The sequence below is a fragment of the Hippocampus bargibanti genome, linkage group LG19 (assembly GCF_051943395.1).
Source record: "Hippocampus bargibanti isolate YZ-2025 linkage group LG19, ASM5194339v1, whole genome shotgun sequence".
NCBI classification, from domain to species: domain Eukaryota; kingdom Metazoa; phylum Chordata; class Actinopteri; order Syngnathiformes; family Syngnathidae; genus Hippocampus; species Hippocampus bargibanti.
Window position 1 is genome coordinate 711,474 of NC_142752.1, and position 15,051 is coordinate 726,524.

At 43.9% G+C, this 15,051-nt stretch overlaps 2 protein-coding genes across 2 annotated transcripts; one reads left to right on the forward strand and one right to left on the reverse strand.

Annotated features, from left to right (window-relative positions):
- Positions 1–1,198: 1,198 nt before the first annotated feature.
- On the reverse strand, positions 1,199–14,029 carry LOC148883428 (tyrosine-protein kinase Fyn-like). Its single transcript, XM_089022307.1, has 15 exons — positions 13,890–14,029; positions 11,571–11,655; positions 10,833–11,000; positions 7,651–7,701; positions 6,407–6,672; positions 5,842–5,938; positions 4,651–4,749; positions 4,441–4,544; positions 4,233–4,382; positions 3,970–4,134; positions 3,262–3,441; positions 3,117–3,193; positions 2,119–2,272; positions 1,915–2,046; positions 1,199–1,829 (listed from the first exon to the last, which is right to left on the reverse strand). Exons 5-15 carry the CDS (start codon positions 6,663–6,665, stop codon positions 1,621–1,623), a joined length of 1,626 nt encoding a protein of 541 aa, XP_088878433.1. The 5' UTR covers positions 6,666–6,672; positions 7,651–7,701; positions 10,833–11,000; positions 11,571–11,655; positions 13,890–14,029; the 3' UTR covers positions 1,199–1,620.
- On the forward strand, positions 12,058–15,042 carry rpl7l1 (ribosomal protein L7-like 1). The gene is made up of 6 exons (XM_089022308.1): positions 12,058–12,105; positions 13,008–13,116; positions 13,207–13,370; positions 13,453–13,590; positions 13,727–13,836; positions 13,911–15,042. The coding sequence occupies exons 1-6, from the start codon at positions 12,092–12,094 to the stop codon at positions 14,117–14,119; spliced, it is 744 nt and encodes a 247-aa protein (XP_088878434.1). The 5' UTR covers positions 12,058–12,091; the 3' UTR covers positions 14,120–15,042.
- Positions 15,043–15,051: the final 9 nt, after the last annotated feature.

Below are 15,051 nucleotides of genomic sequence, written 5' to 3' on the forward strand. Positions count from 1 at the left end.
CGTGGGACATTGAGGGAAATCTTCCCTATCGTCTTTGAAGGCAGCGTGTGACGTAATAGCTTGACGTAATACGTTGCCGTTGCCACTGGCAACAAAATGGAGGAGCGATTGCTGTTTGCCTGCTTTTCACAATTGCGAAAAAGCGAAATACCAAACTCTTCAAGTTAATCACGGGGTGCTATTTTTTTACGCACACGCACGAAAAATTAAAAACGTAAGGTTTTAAATGATGTGATCAAATAGTAAATGTGTCTATAAATATCGTGTGGCTGTTTTAGATTTGTGTTTAGGGTTTAAGAAAGACTGTGGTGGAGGTTTCAAGCCAAGTGATATGGCGAAAAATAAAATGTACGAAAATGACACGTCTGAAAGAATAAATACAATGCAATACATATTTATTGATATGAATGAATACATTATCTATGTTCGTGGAAAACTAATCACATTTAACGGATATCAAAAGCAATTTCAAAGATATCAACATCGAGTAATTCACAAGCGTGCTGACGTAGAGGTTTTGTCAGGATTTTTTCAAAATAAAATGACTTTTTCTCCACAGAGAAAGGCAATGGTTCCCTCTGGTGGCCAATTTTATATTGCAACACGCAATTGGAACGTTTCGTCAAATCGCAGCTTGAGACGTCATAACCCGAAGCAGCCCCACCTACGTCATCTTCGTGAGCCGAACGACGAACAAGGCGTCCGCCTCAATCTGATCAAAGTGCAGAGAACGTTTTCACCGCAAGAGGGCAGTAGAAGATCGTCTATTTGAACTTGAACGATTTGGTCCTACGACCACACTTTGATTTGGCGGAGGGTGCTATTTTCTTCTTCATTATTATTTATCTAATAGCTATCTATTTGCTATTTATGAGCTATCTGGCTGGCTATCTTTTAGTTGTATAGCGAGCTGTCTAGCTGGCTATCTATTAGCTAGCTAACTTCCTATCTATTGGAGTTAGTTCGGGGTTGAGTGAACGCTGGCACATGTGGCTGCCGCTGCTCACCCACAGAAAAAAATTATCCTTTGACTGTAAAGTAACCTTGAGTGTTTTGAAAGGCGCTTAGAAATGAAATGTATTATTATGATGATGATTATTATTATTATAATGAGTCATCAATTGGATATTATCACTTTACACGTCCAGTAATTGCGGAGTGGAGGCAACTAGTGGAGGAAATCTGGTTAAAAAAATGGAGGCATCCGTTGACGCAGAGGCTTTTATTTTTTTATGAAAGCAGCTGTCGCACCCGGCAACAACATGATCCATATTTCCTCTATGTCGGAAATATGGAGGGGGGGGGGGGGGTAGTAGCCCTGATTGCATCACAATGACCTTTGCACCTGCTCACAATTTCCCCCCAAAATGTTCGTCATCTGTAAAGGGTCCTGTTTAATTCCTGGAAACAAAAAAGATCGTGACATTGCATCGCAGCATTGGAGCTCACCTCTCAGAATCCCATTGCAGAGGTCAAAGGGCATGAGGGGCAGGCAGGTTCCTACAAAATAAAAAAGATGGACTTGAGCTTCAAAAAAATGCTCTTCAGATCCCTCCTGAAAAGAAAACCATGGCAACAAGTCCAGGAAGTGAAGGCGGAAGGGGGGACGTGAAGAAGGTCTCAGAGGTTGTCCCCCGGTTGGTACTGAGGCTCGGTGGCGGTGAAGTAGTCCTCCAAGAAGGCCTGCAGGTACTCGAAGGTGGGCCTCTCCTCGGCGTCTTTCTTCCAGCACTGCAGCATGAGCTCGTGGAGCGAGATGGGGCAGTCCTGAGGGCACGCCATCCGGTAGCCTCGCTCCACCTGTTCCAGGACTTCCCGGTTGTTCATGCCTGGGGGGGGAGGAGCCAAGCGGGTTTTCTTCACATCCGTGCGGTTCACAACACGACGGTGGTGGAAAAAAAAGGGGGTTCTCACCCGGGTAAGGAACCCGCCCTTTGGTGACCTGCTCCGTTAGCAAGATGCCAAAAGACCACACGTCCGACTTGATGGTGAATTTGCCGTAGAGCGCCGCCTCCGGCGCCGTCCACTTGATGGGGAACTTTGCGCCTGCGTATTAGTGGGGGTGGGCGGAGCTTAGGCCAAGATGATTTGGCGACAAACGAACGACCTCCCCCTTACCTTGCCGAGCGGTGTATTCGTTGTCTTCGATGAGTCTGGCCAGGCCAAAGTCGGCGATTTTACACACCAGGTTGTCCGCCACCAGGATGTTAGCGGAGCGCAAGTCTCGGTGGATGTAATTCATCCTCTCGATGTAAGCCATGCCGGCCGCCACCTGCAGGTGTGCGGTGATAGCTCGGTTTACGAACGCTTTAGCTAACAAACTTTTTGCTTTACGGACATTACATTCGCAAGAATATAATCTTGGCATGCCAACTAGTTTTCGGGGGACGAACCAAACCACACAGCGCCACGGTGGATAGCGGACTAGTTTTCCACACCCCCTCTCTGAGCGCAGACGTGGTTTGTTATCGAGTGGAGTACTTTTGCTATTATGGCAGCGAAAAAGACCCCACCACAGGCTAGCGTTTTAAACCGAAAACACAGACAGAAAATAAAATGACAGTCGAGCAGAAGGAGATCATCGAAAAACACCAACGAAGTGTGCGTTTGTATGACTTAGTATCCCAGTAGCATTACGCTAAGTCGACCATTGCTACGTGTTGCTAAGGGGGGGTTTGTGTTGTCTAAGTAACGGTCTCAGGCAATAAAAGAGGTTGAAAGACTTCTGTTGATTTGGATTAACAAAAAGCAGCGAGCAGGGGACAGTGTGAGTGAAGGTATTATCACCAGGAACTTCACTCATCAAGAGGCAACTACATCAACGACCATCACAAAGGTCAATAAAACGACTTTATTATACAGTGCAGTTTATTTCTTTAATTACAATACAATAGCACATTTATTATACATAAAATAAGGTAAATTTTGTGTAGTTTTAAGGCTTATTTAGTAGAAAATTCTGTTTTAAGGGGACCTGGGAACGGATTATGGTCATTTGTAATGCTTTCCTATGGGAAATTAATGTTTGGAAGACACACTTTCTGGGAAGTTTGTAAGCTGAGGTATCACTGTCTATTTTTTAGGGGGGTCCGATTTTAAAAAAAAATCCCATCTACCTGGGCAGCCATGTCCACGAGGTTGGGCAACTTCAAGGCTCGCCCCTCGCCGTCCTTCAAAAAGTCCAGGAGACTCCCTAAAGGGTCAAAGGTCATCGGGATGCATCCCCGAATTGACTTGGGGGTTGGTTCAGCGACGGCGTACCTTTGCTCATGTACTCGGTGACGATGTAAATGGGCTCCTCGGACACGACGGCGTAAAGTTGCACCAGCTTGTCGTGGCGGAGCTTCTTCATGATGTGAGCCTCCTCCAGGAAGGACTCGGGGGACATGGTGGCGGGCTTCAGGGTCTTCACCGCGACCTTGGTGGTGCCGTTCCACGTTCCTGACGAGAGGAAATCACTTCCTCGTTTATGCCTTCTTTGCCGCCTTAGCATATGTTAGCATTTAAAGGACAACCGACACCATTCCTATTATAATCCATTTCTTCTTTTTTTTTTTTTTTTTAAAAAAAAATAACACAAGATGGCGCACCAGCTCTATTGGAAACGGGCCGATTTGTCTGCTGGGAATTTGTGTCAACTAGTATCAAATAGTAGTCTTGGTGCAACACATAACGACTCACCATGCCGCTATTGATGTCGTTTTCCTTCTAATTTCGCCATCAACACTCTGTTTTCAGATGAAAAAAAGTACCCAAAATGCATTGTGTGTGGCTCTCTGACGTGATGTCATCGACTGGAAAACAAGACTTCCTGAATCTTAAAAGGTCAAATGTCGCTGGAATCTTGCTCAAATATGCTCAGTAGAAGTCATTTCAAGTGGTTTTACAAAATGATAGACGCAACTTGTGCAGAGGTGTCGGTTGTCCTTGAAGTTAAGCTCCGCCCCCGCCCCCCCGCCGTATCCGTACCCATCCAGACTTCGCCAAACTGTCCGTTCCCGAGCCGCTTCATCAGCCGCAGCGACTCTCGCGGGATCTCCCACACGTCTTTGGTCTTGACGGACAGGTCGGCGAGGCGGGGCATCCCTTTGTGGCAGGCGAGCGCCAAGCGGCAGCAGAGACCGGCCGCTCGCTCTGATCAACCCGAAACGCGCACGGATGAGCCATTCCGCAGCCCGGGATTGGTCGCCGGGGGGGAAAAACAAAAACAAAAACCAGCAACGGCGAGCTACCGGAATAGTGGCGCACGAGCTGCGGTAGCGACTCAAACTGAGCCCTGGTGGTGATGTAGTAGCCGCCGCTATCCAGTTTGCGGATCTTGTAATGCTTGACGTGGTCGCCTTTCACGTCGTCCCAGTCGCCGATGGACAAAGAAAAGGCACCTAAATGGAGAGGCGGCTTTTTTAAGGGTGTTGGGGTTTTGAAGATTGCGCAACGTACCCTTGGTGGTTTCGCTTTCCCGGATGAGGAAGGTTCCCCGCCGGTTGCCGCCGGACAGCAACTGGCGCTCGGCTTCCTTTCGGCCCAGTTTGCCAAAGTACCAACTGCAACGCGGACAGACGCACGCTTTATTTTGAAAATCCTCCTGTGAGGTAGACACCCACACCCGCACACGCGGGGCGGGATTGCGAGGGTGTTTTGTGGACTTACTCCTCAGCCTGGATGGAATCCACCGGAGCCACGTAATTACTGGGAATGTAACCGCTGCCGCCGCTGGTGAGCGAGCGAGCGTCCCACCAGTCGCCTTCGCTGGAAAAGGGCACAAACACGCAAAATCGGACACTTTTCAGTCACAGGATCAGTTTTTCTTTGTGGGTGAGCAGCGGCAGCCACCCGCGACGGACCCTGGAAGTAACTCATATCAACTCAGAAAGCTAGCTAGCGAGCTAATAGATGGCCTACAAATAGCCAGTTAGACAGCTAGCCAGCTCGCTATATAACTAACAGATAGCTAGCTAGCCACCCAGATAGCTAATAGAGAGCAAATAGATAGCTAATAGATACCAAATAATAATAAAAAATAATACATTTCATTTCTAAGCGCCTTTCAAAACTCTCAGGATCTCTTTACAGTCACAGGATCAGTTTTTCTGCGGGTGAGCAGCGGCAGCCATCCGCGCCGGCGTTCACTCAACCCCGGAAGTAACTCAAACAGATAGAAAGCAAGCTAGCTAATAGATAGCCAGTTAGACAGCTAGCCAGCTTGCTATATAACTAACAGATAGCCAGCTAGATAGCTAGCCAGCCAGATAGCTAATAGATAGCAAATAGATAGCTAATAGATAACTAATAATAATAAATAATAATAATAAAAAAACATTTCATTTCTAAGCGCCTTTCAAAACTCTCAAAGTAACTTTACAGGCACAAGATAAGTTTTTCTGTGGGTGAGCAGCGGCAGCCACACGCGCTGATAGAAAGCAAGCTGGCTAATGGATAGCTAGCTAGATAGCTAGTTGTGTTAAGTTCATTCTGTCTCCATATTGTTTGTTACAAATTCGCTCGATAGCTATTAGCTAATATATAGCGAGCTTGATAGCTATGTAGCTAATAGCTAGCTAGCTATCATTTCATCTAGATATATGAAACTGTTTTAGGTGGAATGAGGTCAACCAATTCAATAGAAACGTTAGCCGCTATTTCTTTCCGCCCTCATCTACTTTGTTTTTTTTCTGAAAGGGGAAACATTTGTGGGTGCGAACAGCGACGGCGCTTCCTGTCGCAGAGTCACAGGCGACACTTTTGATTGATTGACTCATGGTTTGATTCTTTTTTTCTTTCTTTCTTTCTTTGATCTTAGCGGAAGGATTGGCGAGCCGTCCGGCAGCCATTTTGACTCACGTGCTGTTGATAATCTGGAACCTTTCTCCTTTTCGGAAAGTCAAGTCATCTTCCGTGCGCGCTTCGTAGTCATAAAGCGCCACGAAGAGGGTGACTCCTGCGCAAAAACAATCGGGGAAATAAAAGCAATTTGGGCTAAAAAGGGGGTGTCCGTCCGCACAGCAACTTATTTAAAATATTGCAACAGGGCCCTTGTTTGCAGTGACTTTAAAAACAAGGGTGTCAAAGGATAGAAAAAGAGCTAGCTAGCTAGCGAGCTAGCTAAAAGAATTCGTTCCAAATGAGCTAGCTAGCTCAATAGATGAGCATGTTGAATTTGCTTTAGTGGGCCGAATAAAATGATGTGGGTGGGGGCCCGATTTGGCCTCCCGGGCCTTGACTTTGACACCTGTGACGTAAGGGATTAGCCAGTTAGCTCGCTATCTATCGAGCCGGATGGAATTTCACAAGTTTGATTGGCTTTCGCGGACCGAGTAAAATGATGTAGAGGGCCAGATTTTGGCCCTCGGGCCTTGAATTTGACACCTTTTCCAATGAATGTTTCAAATCATTTTGGGCGCGCTACCTGTCCCGCCGCGGGTCCTGAGGGTCCCGGCGTGGGAGGAAGCGCTGACGCCGCCAAAAACCGTCACGCCCTGCCCGAGTCCGCCGGGCGTGTGGAAGTTGTTGTAGTTTGGGATGGCGGCCACTCCGAAGTCGGGGTAGTGCTGCGGCGGGGGCTCGGCACCGTAGCGGGAAGCCCCGCGCCGGGAGGCGCCGGCCTCTCGCTCGTCCGAGACTTTGCTGGATTCTTTATCCTTGCATTGCACGCAGCCCATTATCATCTGGCATCTGTGGGGGGGGGAGGAGTTAGATTTTATTTATGTCTTTGTTTGTTTGTATATATTCATGTATTTATTTATTCATAGCTTTCTTGATGCATCCTAATCATGAACTTCCGGGTTGAGTGAACGCTGCCGCATGTGGCTGCCACTGCTCACCCGCAGAAAAAAATATCCTGTGACTGGAAAATGTCCAGTAAATAAAGAAATAAATACATAAATAAATAAAAATAACAATAGATAAAAATAAGCGTAATACAGTAAAGTCTCGTTATATCGATATTCAAGGGAGTCCGAAAAAATATCGATATAACTGGGACTATCGATATATCCGATATCGATATAACGAAACTTTACTGTAGTAAAAGTAAACATAAGTAAGTAAACAAAAACAAAGACAAAGACAAAAAATAAATAAATAAATAAAAATAAAAATAAAAATAAAAATAAAAATAAAAATAAATAAAAACAAATTAAACAAATAAATAAATAAATGAATAAATAAAAAAATAAAAAAATATAACAATAGATAAAAATAAGCGTAAAAGTAAACATAAGTAAGTAAACAAAAACAAAAACAAAGACAAAAACAAAAATAAAAATACAAATACAAATAAATAAATAAATAAAAACAAATTAAACATAAATAAATAAATAAATAAAAATAAGCGTAAAAGTAAACATAAGTAAGTAAACAAAAACAAAAATAAACATACAAATACAAATAAATAAATAAATAAAAACAAATTAAACATAAATAAATAAATAAAAATAAGCGTAAAAGTAAACATAAGTAAACAAAAAACAAAAACAAAGACAAAAATAAAAATACATAAATAAAAACAAATTAAACATATAAATAAAAAAATAACAAAATTAAATAAATAAAAATAAAGACAAATCAATAAATGTGTGTAAGCGGAGTTGCTGCTTTTGCTCCTTGCTGCGCGGGGTTGGGTGTGGGTGGTCATGTGTCGCCCCGTCTGACCTGAGCGTTGGCTCCTCTGCGGTTTATGGCCCCCTCGACCTCACTGCTGCACTGCGGATGAAAGATGAAACAAGTTGAACGACCACTTGAAGGTCAGCTGGCGCTTTGTTGGGGGGCGGGGCTTGTCGAAGGGGGAGCATTTCTCAGAAGAAAGAAAGAAAGAAAGAAGAAAGAAAGAAAGAAAGAAACATGGCATCTTTTTTTCCTTCAAGTTGGTCTGCCGATGTCCCAAAATACCGGCCGGCGCCGCCCTCAGCGTCAGCCAAACATGTGATTTGCGTCCTCCCCGCCAGCACAAAATGGCCCTTTGAGCCGCCAATCATGTGGCCGCCTTTCACTCCGACTTCCTCCCCAAGGATCTTTTCTCGCTGGGCCAGGAATGGCGGTCGATGGCTAAAGGATAACTCATAGCTAGCTAGCTAAATACATAGCTAATATATAGCATATAGCTAGTTAGGTAGCCGGCTCGATAGCCAGTTAGCAAATAGACATGTTGCAAGGTAGTCAGCTAGATAGCGAGATTAGCTAGCCAATGAACCACAAGTTTTGGTAAAATGAAGGCTTGATAATAAGAATCCATTTCATTTCGAAGCGACTTTCAAAACTCTCAAGGTCACTTTACAGTCACAAGATAAGTTTTTTTTCTGTGGGTGAGCAGCGGCAGCCACACGCGCCAGCGTTCACTCAATCCGGAATAACTCAGTTAAAAACTAGCTAGCTATAGCTAGCTGGCCAATAGCCAGCCAGCTACACAGCTAATAGCCAGTTAGCCAGCCTAATAGCTAGCCAGCTAGTAGCTAGTTAGCAAGCCAGCCAATAGCCAGTTAGCAAACTAAATTTTAAATTCATTCAACGCTGGAGAATAATGAATAAACAGCCGACGGAGCATGATGGCAGCTCAGAGGCGGAAAGCATTTCAGCATTGAAGGATTTTCCAAAAAAGAAAGAAAAGCAAAGTGCGCAAATGTGCGCGATTAAAAATGGAAACCCAAGAGAGAGAAAGCCACAGCGCCATATTGGGTCTGCGCGCCAGATGTAAATGGCATTCTTCTTCAGAGGAAATGAAACCGCCACTTCATTTCGCCCAGCAAATGATAGACTCGCACATTTCAAGGCGGCGTGGGCGGCGGCAAGCGGCGTCAAGCCGAAGCACGCGGGCCAAAAAAACGACTGCTGGCGCTTCAGCGACTGGTCGCTCATCGAATTCCGGTGAAAACCCCCTGACGCTTCCACACAAGCGCCATCACTGAACTGAAAACAACTTCACAATCATAATAGGTCGCGCCTGCCTGAGGGGTGGGCAGGGTGCGGAGGGTCCAGTGGGATTTTCCGCGCCCTTGTTTGGATTCTTGCAGCGTTCATGTCCTCCAGAGTGGCCAAAGATTTTTTTTCCCGCCATCCTAATTGTCCGTTAAAGGCGGATTTTGTTCATTTTTGTGCCCCCCTCCCCAAACAAATCGTGATGATTGATTAAATGACAGCCGTGTCAAAGTGTCATCGCAGCTCCTAAAACATGATTGGATGTTCCTCTAAATTCAAATCACATTCAAACTGAATAAATGGATTCACAAATATCAACAACTACGTATTAGCTATCTAGCTAGCTATATGGCTATCGGTCAAGCAAGGGAACCAGCTATTTATGAAGTTTGTAGTGTGTCTGCCTGCATCTGTTGCAATATCACAACTTCCAACCCCTTGAGTAACTTTATGCAAAAAGCTAGCCATTCCATCAAGCCATCAACAACCATCACAAAGGTCAATAAAACGACTTTATTATATAGTACAGTTTATTTCTTTAATAACAATACCATAGCACATTTATTGTACATAAAATAAGGTATATTTTGTGTAGTTTTAAAGGCTTATTTAATTGCAAATTATGTTTTATGGCGACCCAGGAACGGATTATTCTCATTTTAATGGTTTCCTATGGGAAATTAATGTTTGGAATCCACACTTTTCGCCTGACACACACTTACTGGGAACCAATTAAATTCGTAAGACAAGGTATCACCGTATTTGGGATTAGGACTTTTTGGGGGAGAAATGTGAATTTTTGAGTAAACCGGATTAGCGCTTCCAGAAAGTCCAAGAACATTGAGGATTACAGCGTTGAGAGTTGCCAGCGGCTTTCGGCGTTGGCGGCCAAATGACTTGAGAGAGCAGAAAAGCTTCCGGCTGGGTACGCACGGAAGGATTTTTCCAAACCTGAAAGATTAAAAAACAAAAATGTTGAAAACCGTTTGCACGTGCCAACTAAGAGCAAGTGACGGTTTTTCATGCTCTCCCAAAGTTAGCCAACATGAAATAAATCAAGCGCACCTCAAATTCAAGATCCTGCTCTCAGATTGGGGGGAGCAGAGGACTACTCCCTGAGAGCAGGGACCTATCATAGCAGTGTCCGGCACCGCCATGTCTGGACAGTAGGCATATATATATATATATATATATATATATATATATATATATATATATATATATATATATATATATATATATATATAGGGCCGAAACTACCAGCAAATGATTTTAGTTAGCTGACGAAGCCTCTTGGATTACAAATAAACCGTCCGACACCTTCAAAAGAAGTACAGATGACAGGCTGAAGAAACCTTTTCCTCGATAAGCCTTGAAAAGTGAAATACTGCGCATCAACAGAAGACTTGGTGCAACAAATCAGTGACTTTCTTCAAAACTACAACTCGTTTTGCTCCCTTGCCTGCACTCAACAACACTGGAAACAAGAGCAAGCTGACGACGTCCTTCATCTGACTCCGCCGAGCAGCAAGAAGGGGGGGGGGGGATGCTGATGGGACCGAAGAAGGATTTTGAAGGTGGGAAACATGTTGAACAACCAAAAAAATCCAAAATGTCAGGAGAAGAAGCCTCAAAAGCAACATTCGTTGCAGCACACGATTGTTCAAAGGTCATACTGGTCATTTTAAGGCAAATTAATGTCATGCACACGACTCGCGAACTTGCTTTGGAGCAGCTTCATCCCACTTTCAATGAGCAAAACAGCCATTTTAAAGAACCGCCAAAAACGAACGTCACTGCAGTACAACAACAACAAGTCAGCGAAATCAATGAGGAAAAATTTTTCAAAACAAGACACTTCATGTCATTGATTGGCGACGATGTTGACAATGAGGCGGAATCAATCAAACGATGAATGTTACCCGTTTGAAGCGCACTTGTAAAATCCGGGCCACTAATTATTCCATTGTTCTTGCGAGGGGAATCCGTTAAGTGCCAATAAACGCCGACGCTGTTGCGGCCATCAATTTGCAAGCTCGCCTGTTGTCGTCGTCGTCGTCGTCGCTGTGCGCGATGGCGTTAGCTGAGCTCTGCAGGGCCACCATCAAAATAATGCTGCGTTCAATGACTACAGGAAATAAGATGTTTATCGCAAAAACACCAACATACGCGGACTACTGGTCGCTACAAGATGTTTTGAAAAATTACGTGAGAGTTAACGTGTTTCTATTTTTTGTCTTGTATCCATTTTAAGTAATTTATGGATAGTTATTAGAATTGCTGCATAACATGCGATTTAGGTTGAACGGAAAATGTCGGGGTTGTTACTATGACCACCTAAATCATGTCAATACGCATTGTACAACGACATATGAGCTTACTTTCATAAGTTTATGATGTTAATTTGTTTTATTTCAACTCGGGGGTCCATTTTCCATTCCCACATTGGCTATTTTGCCAGTTGCGCCCGAACGTGCTGTTTAAATTGACTGACAGTCCGATTGGCCTATCAGACTGACGCACAGCCTCCACGCTGCCCCACCCCTTAAAACGCTCGAATATCCAAATGATTCACGAATTAAAAAAAAAAACATTTTAATTATCACTTGTCGAGTCATGAGGACAAATTCGTACTTGAAGATTTAGAGCGAAGCGCATACCTTGGTACGTCACTCCAATTGTTTGTCCAAGTTTCATCGAAACGTCCGTGGTCGCAGAGCGGCGAGAACGTGCTTTGGGTGCCCCCTGGTGACGAGAACGACAAATTGGTGAATAATAATTATAATCATAACACATTTTATTGATAAGCGCCTTTCAAAACTCTCAATGTCACTTTACAGTTACATGATAAGTTTTGTGTGGGTGAGCGGCAGCCACACGGGCTAGCGTCACTCAACACGGAAGTAACTCAAATAGCGAGAAAGATAGCAAATATGGCACACAATTCTCAAAAATACTGATTCAGATCATTTAAAACATCACGAATCGTTTGCATTAAGCTTTCCTTTCTCTCCAGCTCACACCACAGCTCTGTTTAAAAAAAAAAATAACGTATTTTTCATACTTTCCAAGTGAGCAGTTTTCAACGTTTCTACTCTAGATGGCGCCAACGCGCCAAGCAGGCCCAAGTGACGACGAAGAAGAAAGACGTAGAAGAAGAGTGGGAGGTGAACGTTCAATCATGGCGGAATCGGAGTATGTATTGAGTTTACTTCCATCCTCGTCCATCTGTCTCTATTTGGAAACAGCACATTGTCGATTCGACTCGCTTTGATGAATAATGTTTGTCCGTGAACGTTCCCGTTTTTATTTCCAACATTGAGTGAGAAATCAACTTTTAAATTGATGACTCCGTCGAGGATGGAGCATTTTGTCATTTCAGGCCAAATGTCAGCGTGCGCAATGCACAGCCACGTTGAGTGTGTTTTATTTCGTAAATATCGAATGGATACGATTTAAAATGGAGTAAACACGCGGGTGAGAATAGTTGAGTTGCTCTGGCAGCCAAACACCGTAAAGCTCCATTCATAAATACTACAGCACTGAGAGTACTTTGTGTACTCTGTTGCCAGACAGTATTACTTTGAAAATATTGTTCCAAATCTACTCGATGATGATTGCTTATGACCACGAGAATGAGCAAGAAGGTTAATATTTAGCTATCTATTAGCCATCTATATAGCTTGCTATCGATTGGCTATATAGCGAGCTACCTAGAAACATTAGCTATCTAGCAAGATTGCTATCTATTAGCTATATACTATATTTGCAAGCAGTTTAAAATTTAGCTAGCTATCTATTAGCCATCTATCTATCCAGCTTGCTACCTATATAGCAATCTACCTAGCTATTTGAGTTAGGAAACATATTAGCTAGCTATCTATTATCTGTCTAGCTCGCTATCTATTAGCTATATAGTCTATAGCTATAGATAGTATATAGTATATATTTACTATCTGTCTATCTAGCTAGCTATGAGCTGGCTATCCGTTTGCTATCAATCTGTCTGTCTAGCTAGCTATGTAGCTGTCTATTTATTAGCTATCTGGCTGTCTAGCCAGTTAGCTAACTGTCTATCTGGCACATCTATCTCTCAGATCAAATAAAGTCATCAAGTTGGTTCCGGAATATCTCTTGAAAAAGAGAAAAGCCTACCAGGCCATTAAAGCCACACAAGCCAAACTTGCACTTCTTGAAAAGAGGAAGGTGAGCAATTTTCTATTTGACCTACTTTCCCGGTTAGCCGCCACATTGCTCGGCGTCGACTAACGCTTTATTTTTTTTTGTTGTTTTCAGGTTTGCAAAGGTACCCCGATCAAATTCAAGCGCCTGGAAGACTTTTTGAAGGACAGCCACAAGAAACATCGCGACGATACACGCATACGGCGATTAGCGTATCGCCCGCTAGCCCCGCCGCCTCCCGCTAAACATCAATTAGCTTTTGCCGTGCGCATTCGGGAGTGAGTATTTCCCAGTCCAAAAGGGTTGGAAATGATGCCGGCCGGGATCATCATGATTATTGATTATCTGCTCTCTTTTTAGCATTAAGGGTGTCACTGGCCAAGTGATGAGGGTGGTCCAGATGTTGAGATTGAGAAAAATCTTCAGTGGAACCTTTGTGAGAATCTGCAAAAGCTCTCTGGCCATGTTTAAGATTGTCGAGCCTTACGTGGCATGGGGGTGAGTGTCTTGTCGCCGCCATTTTTAGGATTATTTTAATTGTAAAGTTTGGGGCAATCGCAGGTGTCGTGTATTATTATTTTCCAATGTCAACTTTTTTTGTTCCAGTGGACAATTGTATTGTTTTCCCTACTAGATATCCAAACTTGAAATCTGTGCGTGAGCTGATTCTCAAGAGAGGCCAGACAAAAGTGGGCAAAAGGGCGGTTCCTTTAACTGACAACACCTTCATCGAAGAACACATGGGTATGTTTTCGCTACGCTAGGCACAAAAAAAGAAAGAAAGAATCTTAGCTTACCTCTTTGTCCCGATGGTGCAGGCAAACACGGCATTATCTGTTTGGAGGACTTGATTCACGAGGTGTACTCGGTCGGCAAAGCATTCCGGGAAGCCAACAACTTCCTGTTGCCTTTCAAGCTGTCGGTGGCTCGTCACGCCGCCAGGGACAAGGCGGGTCTTCTCAAGGACTTGGGCAATACCGGATTTCGCGGCAACGACATCAACGCTATCATCAGGCAGCTGAACTGAGGACGGAAAAAAAAATGATTATCCACAAGACGGACATGGAGGATTGCTTATTGTTGTGGCAGGAATCAAAATGGTCTCATTTTTACATCGATGAAAAGGTTGCTTCAGCCGTCATCTGGACTTGTTTTGAAGGTGTCGGTCGTTTCGCTTCTTATCCAAGATGCTTCTTCAGCAAACTAAAGTCTTACTGGTAGTTTCGGCCTTATATAAAATATCCCTACTGTCCAGACATGGTGACTGACTGGCCTGATTGCCCTATTTGCTCTGGTATCACCTCATCAGCATTACAAATCCTATGTTGCCTAAGCAGGTTGTTGTACAAACGATCCAAATTGAACCTCCCACCGCCATATCGGTTTAGTGAAGGATTTAGCTGTTTTATGAAAATTGCTTCGCACAAGCAAATAGGGCAATCAGGCTAGTCGTTAGTCAGGACAATAGGAACAATGAGTGGATCCGCAGGGAGTAGTCCTCTGCTCCCCCTAACCTGAGAGCAGGGACCTATCATAACATGTCTGGACAGTAGGGCTGTATATATAGGGCCGAAACTACCAGCAAAAGATTTTAGTTAGCTGACGAAGCCTCTTGGATAACAAGCGAAACGTCCGACACCTTCAAATTTGTACAGATGACAGCTGAAGAAACCTTTTCATCGATGGACCACTCCTGTACGACTGAGAGCTTACACAGACGTCTCATTTTTAACGAGCTTTGGAATTATTCGCCGCTAGTCGGCGCTGTTTCTCTGATGGAAGTGCGACTCATCTGTTGACTTGTAAAATATTCGACTGGAACGAGAAATGTGTTTGTTGTTTTACATCCAGGCAAGTTCAGTGGCCATTCCAACATCACAATTATTGACATCAAGTGTGGAATTTAAAACGCGGAAGGACCACGTTTGTAATAAAAGTGTACAAGACGCATTGATGGCA

Excerpts from the sequence above, each read along its gene's own strand:
- LOC148883428 (XM_089022307.1), bottom strand. The coding sequence starts at position 6,665 with ATGATAATGGGCTGCGTGCAATGCAAGGATAAAGAATCCAGCAAAGTC. Across the intron at positions 3,442-3,969 it reads GTTTGGCGAAGTCTGGATGG|GAACGTGGAACGGCACCACC; the intron begins GTACGGATACGG and ends TCCTCTCGTCAG. Across the intron at positions 1,830-1,914 it reads AGGGCGGGTTCCTTACCCGG|GCATGAACAACCGGGAAGTC; the intron begins GTGAGAACCCCC and ends CTCCCCCCCCAG.
- rpl7l1 (XM_089022308.1), top strand. Across the intron at positions 13,117-13,206 it reads CACTTCTTGAAAAGAGGAAG|GTTTGCAAAGGTACCCCGAT; the intron begins GTGAGCAATTTT and ends TGTTGTTTTCAG. Across the intron at positions 13,837-13,910 it reads CTTCATCGAAGAACACATGG|GCAAACACGGCATTATCTGT; the intron begins GTATGTTTTCGC and ends CCGATGGTGCAG.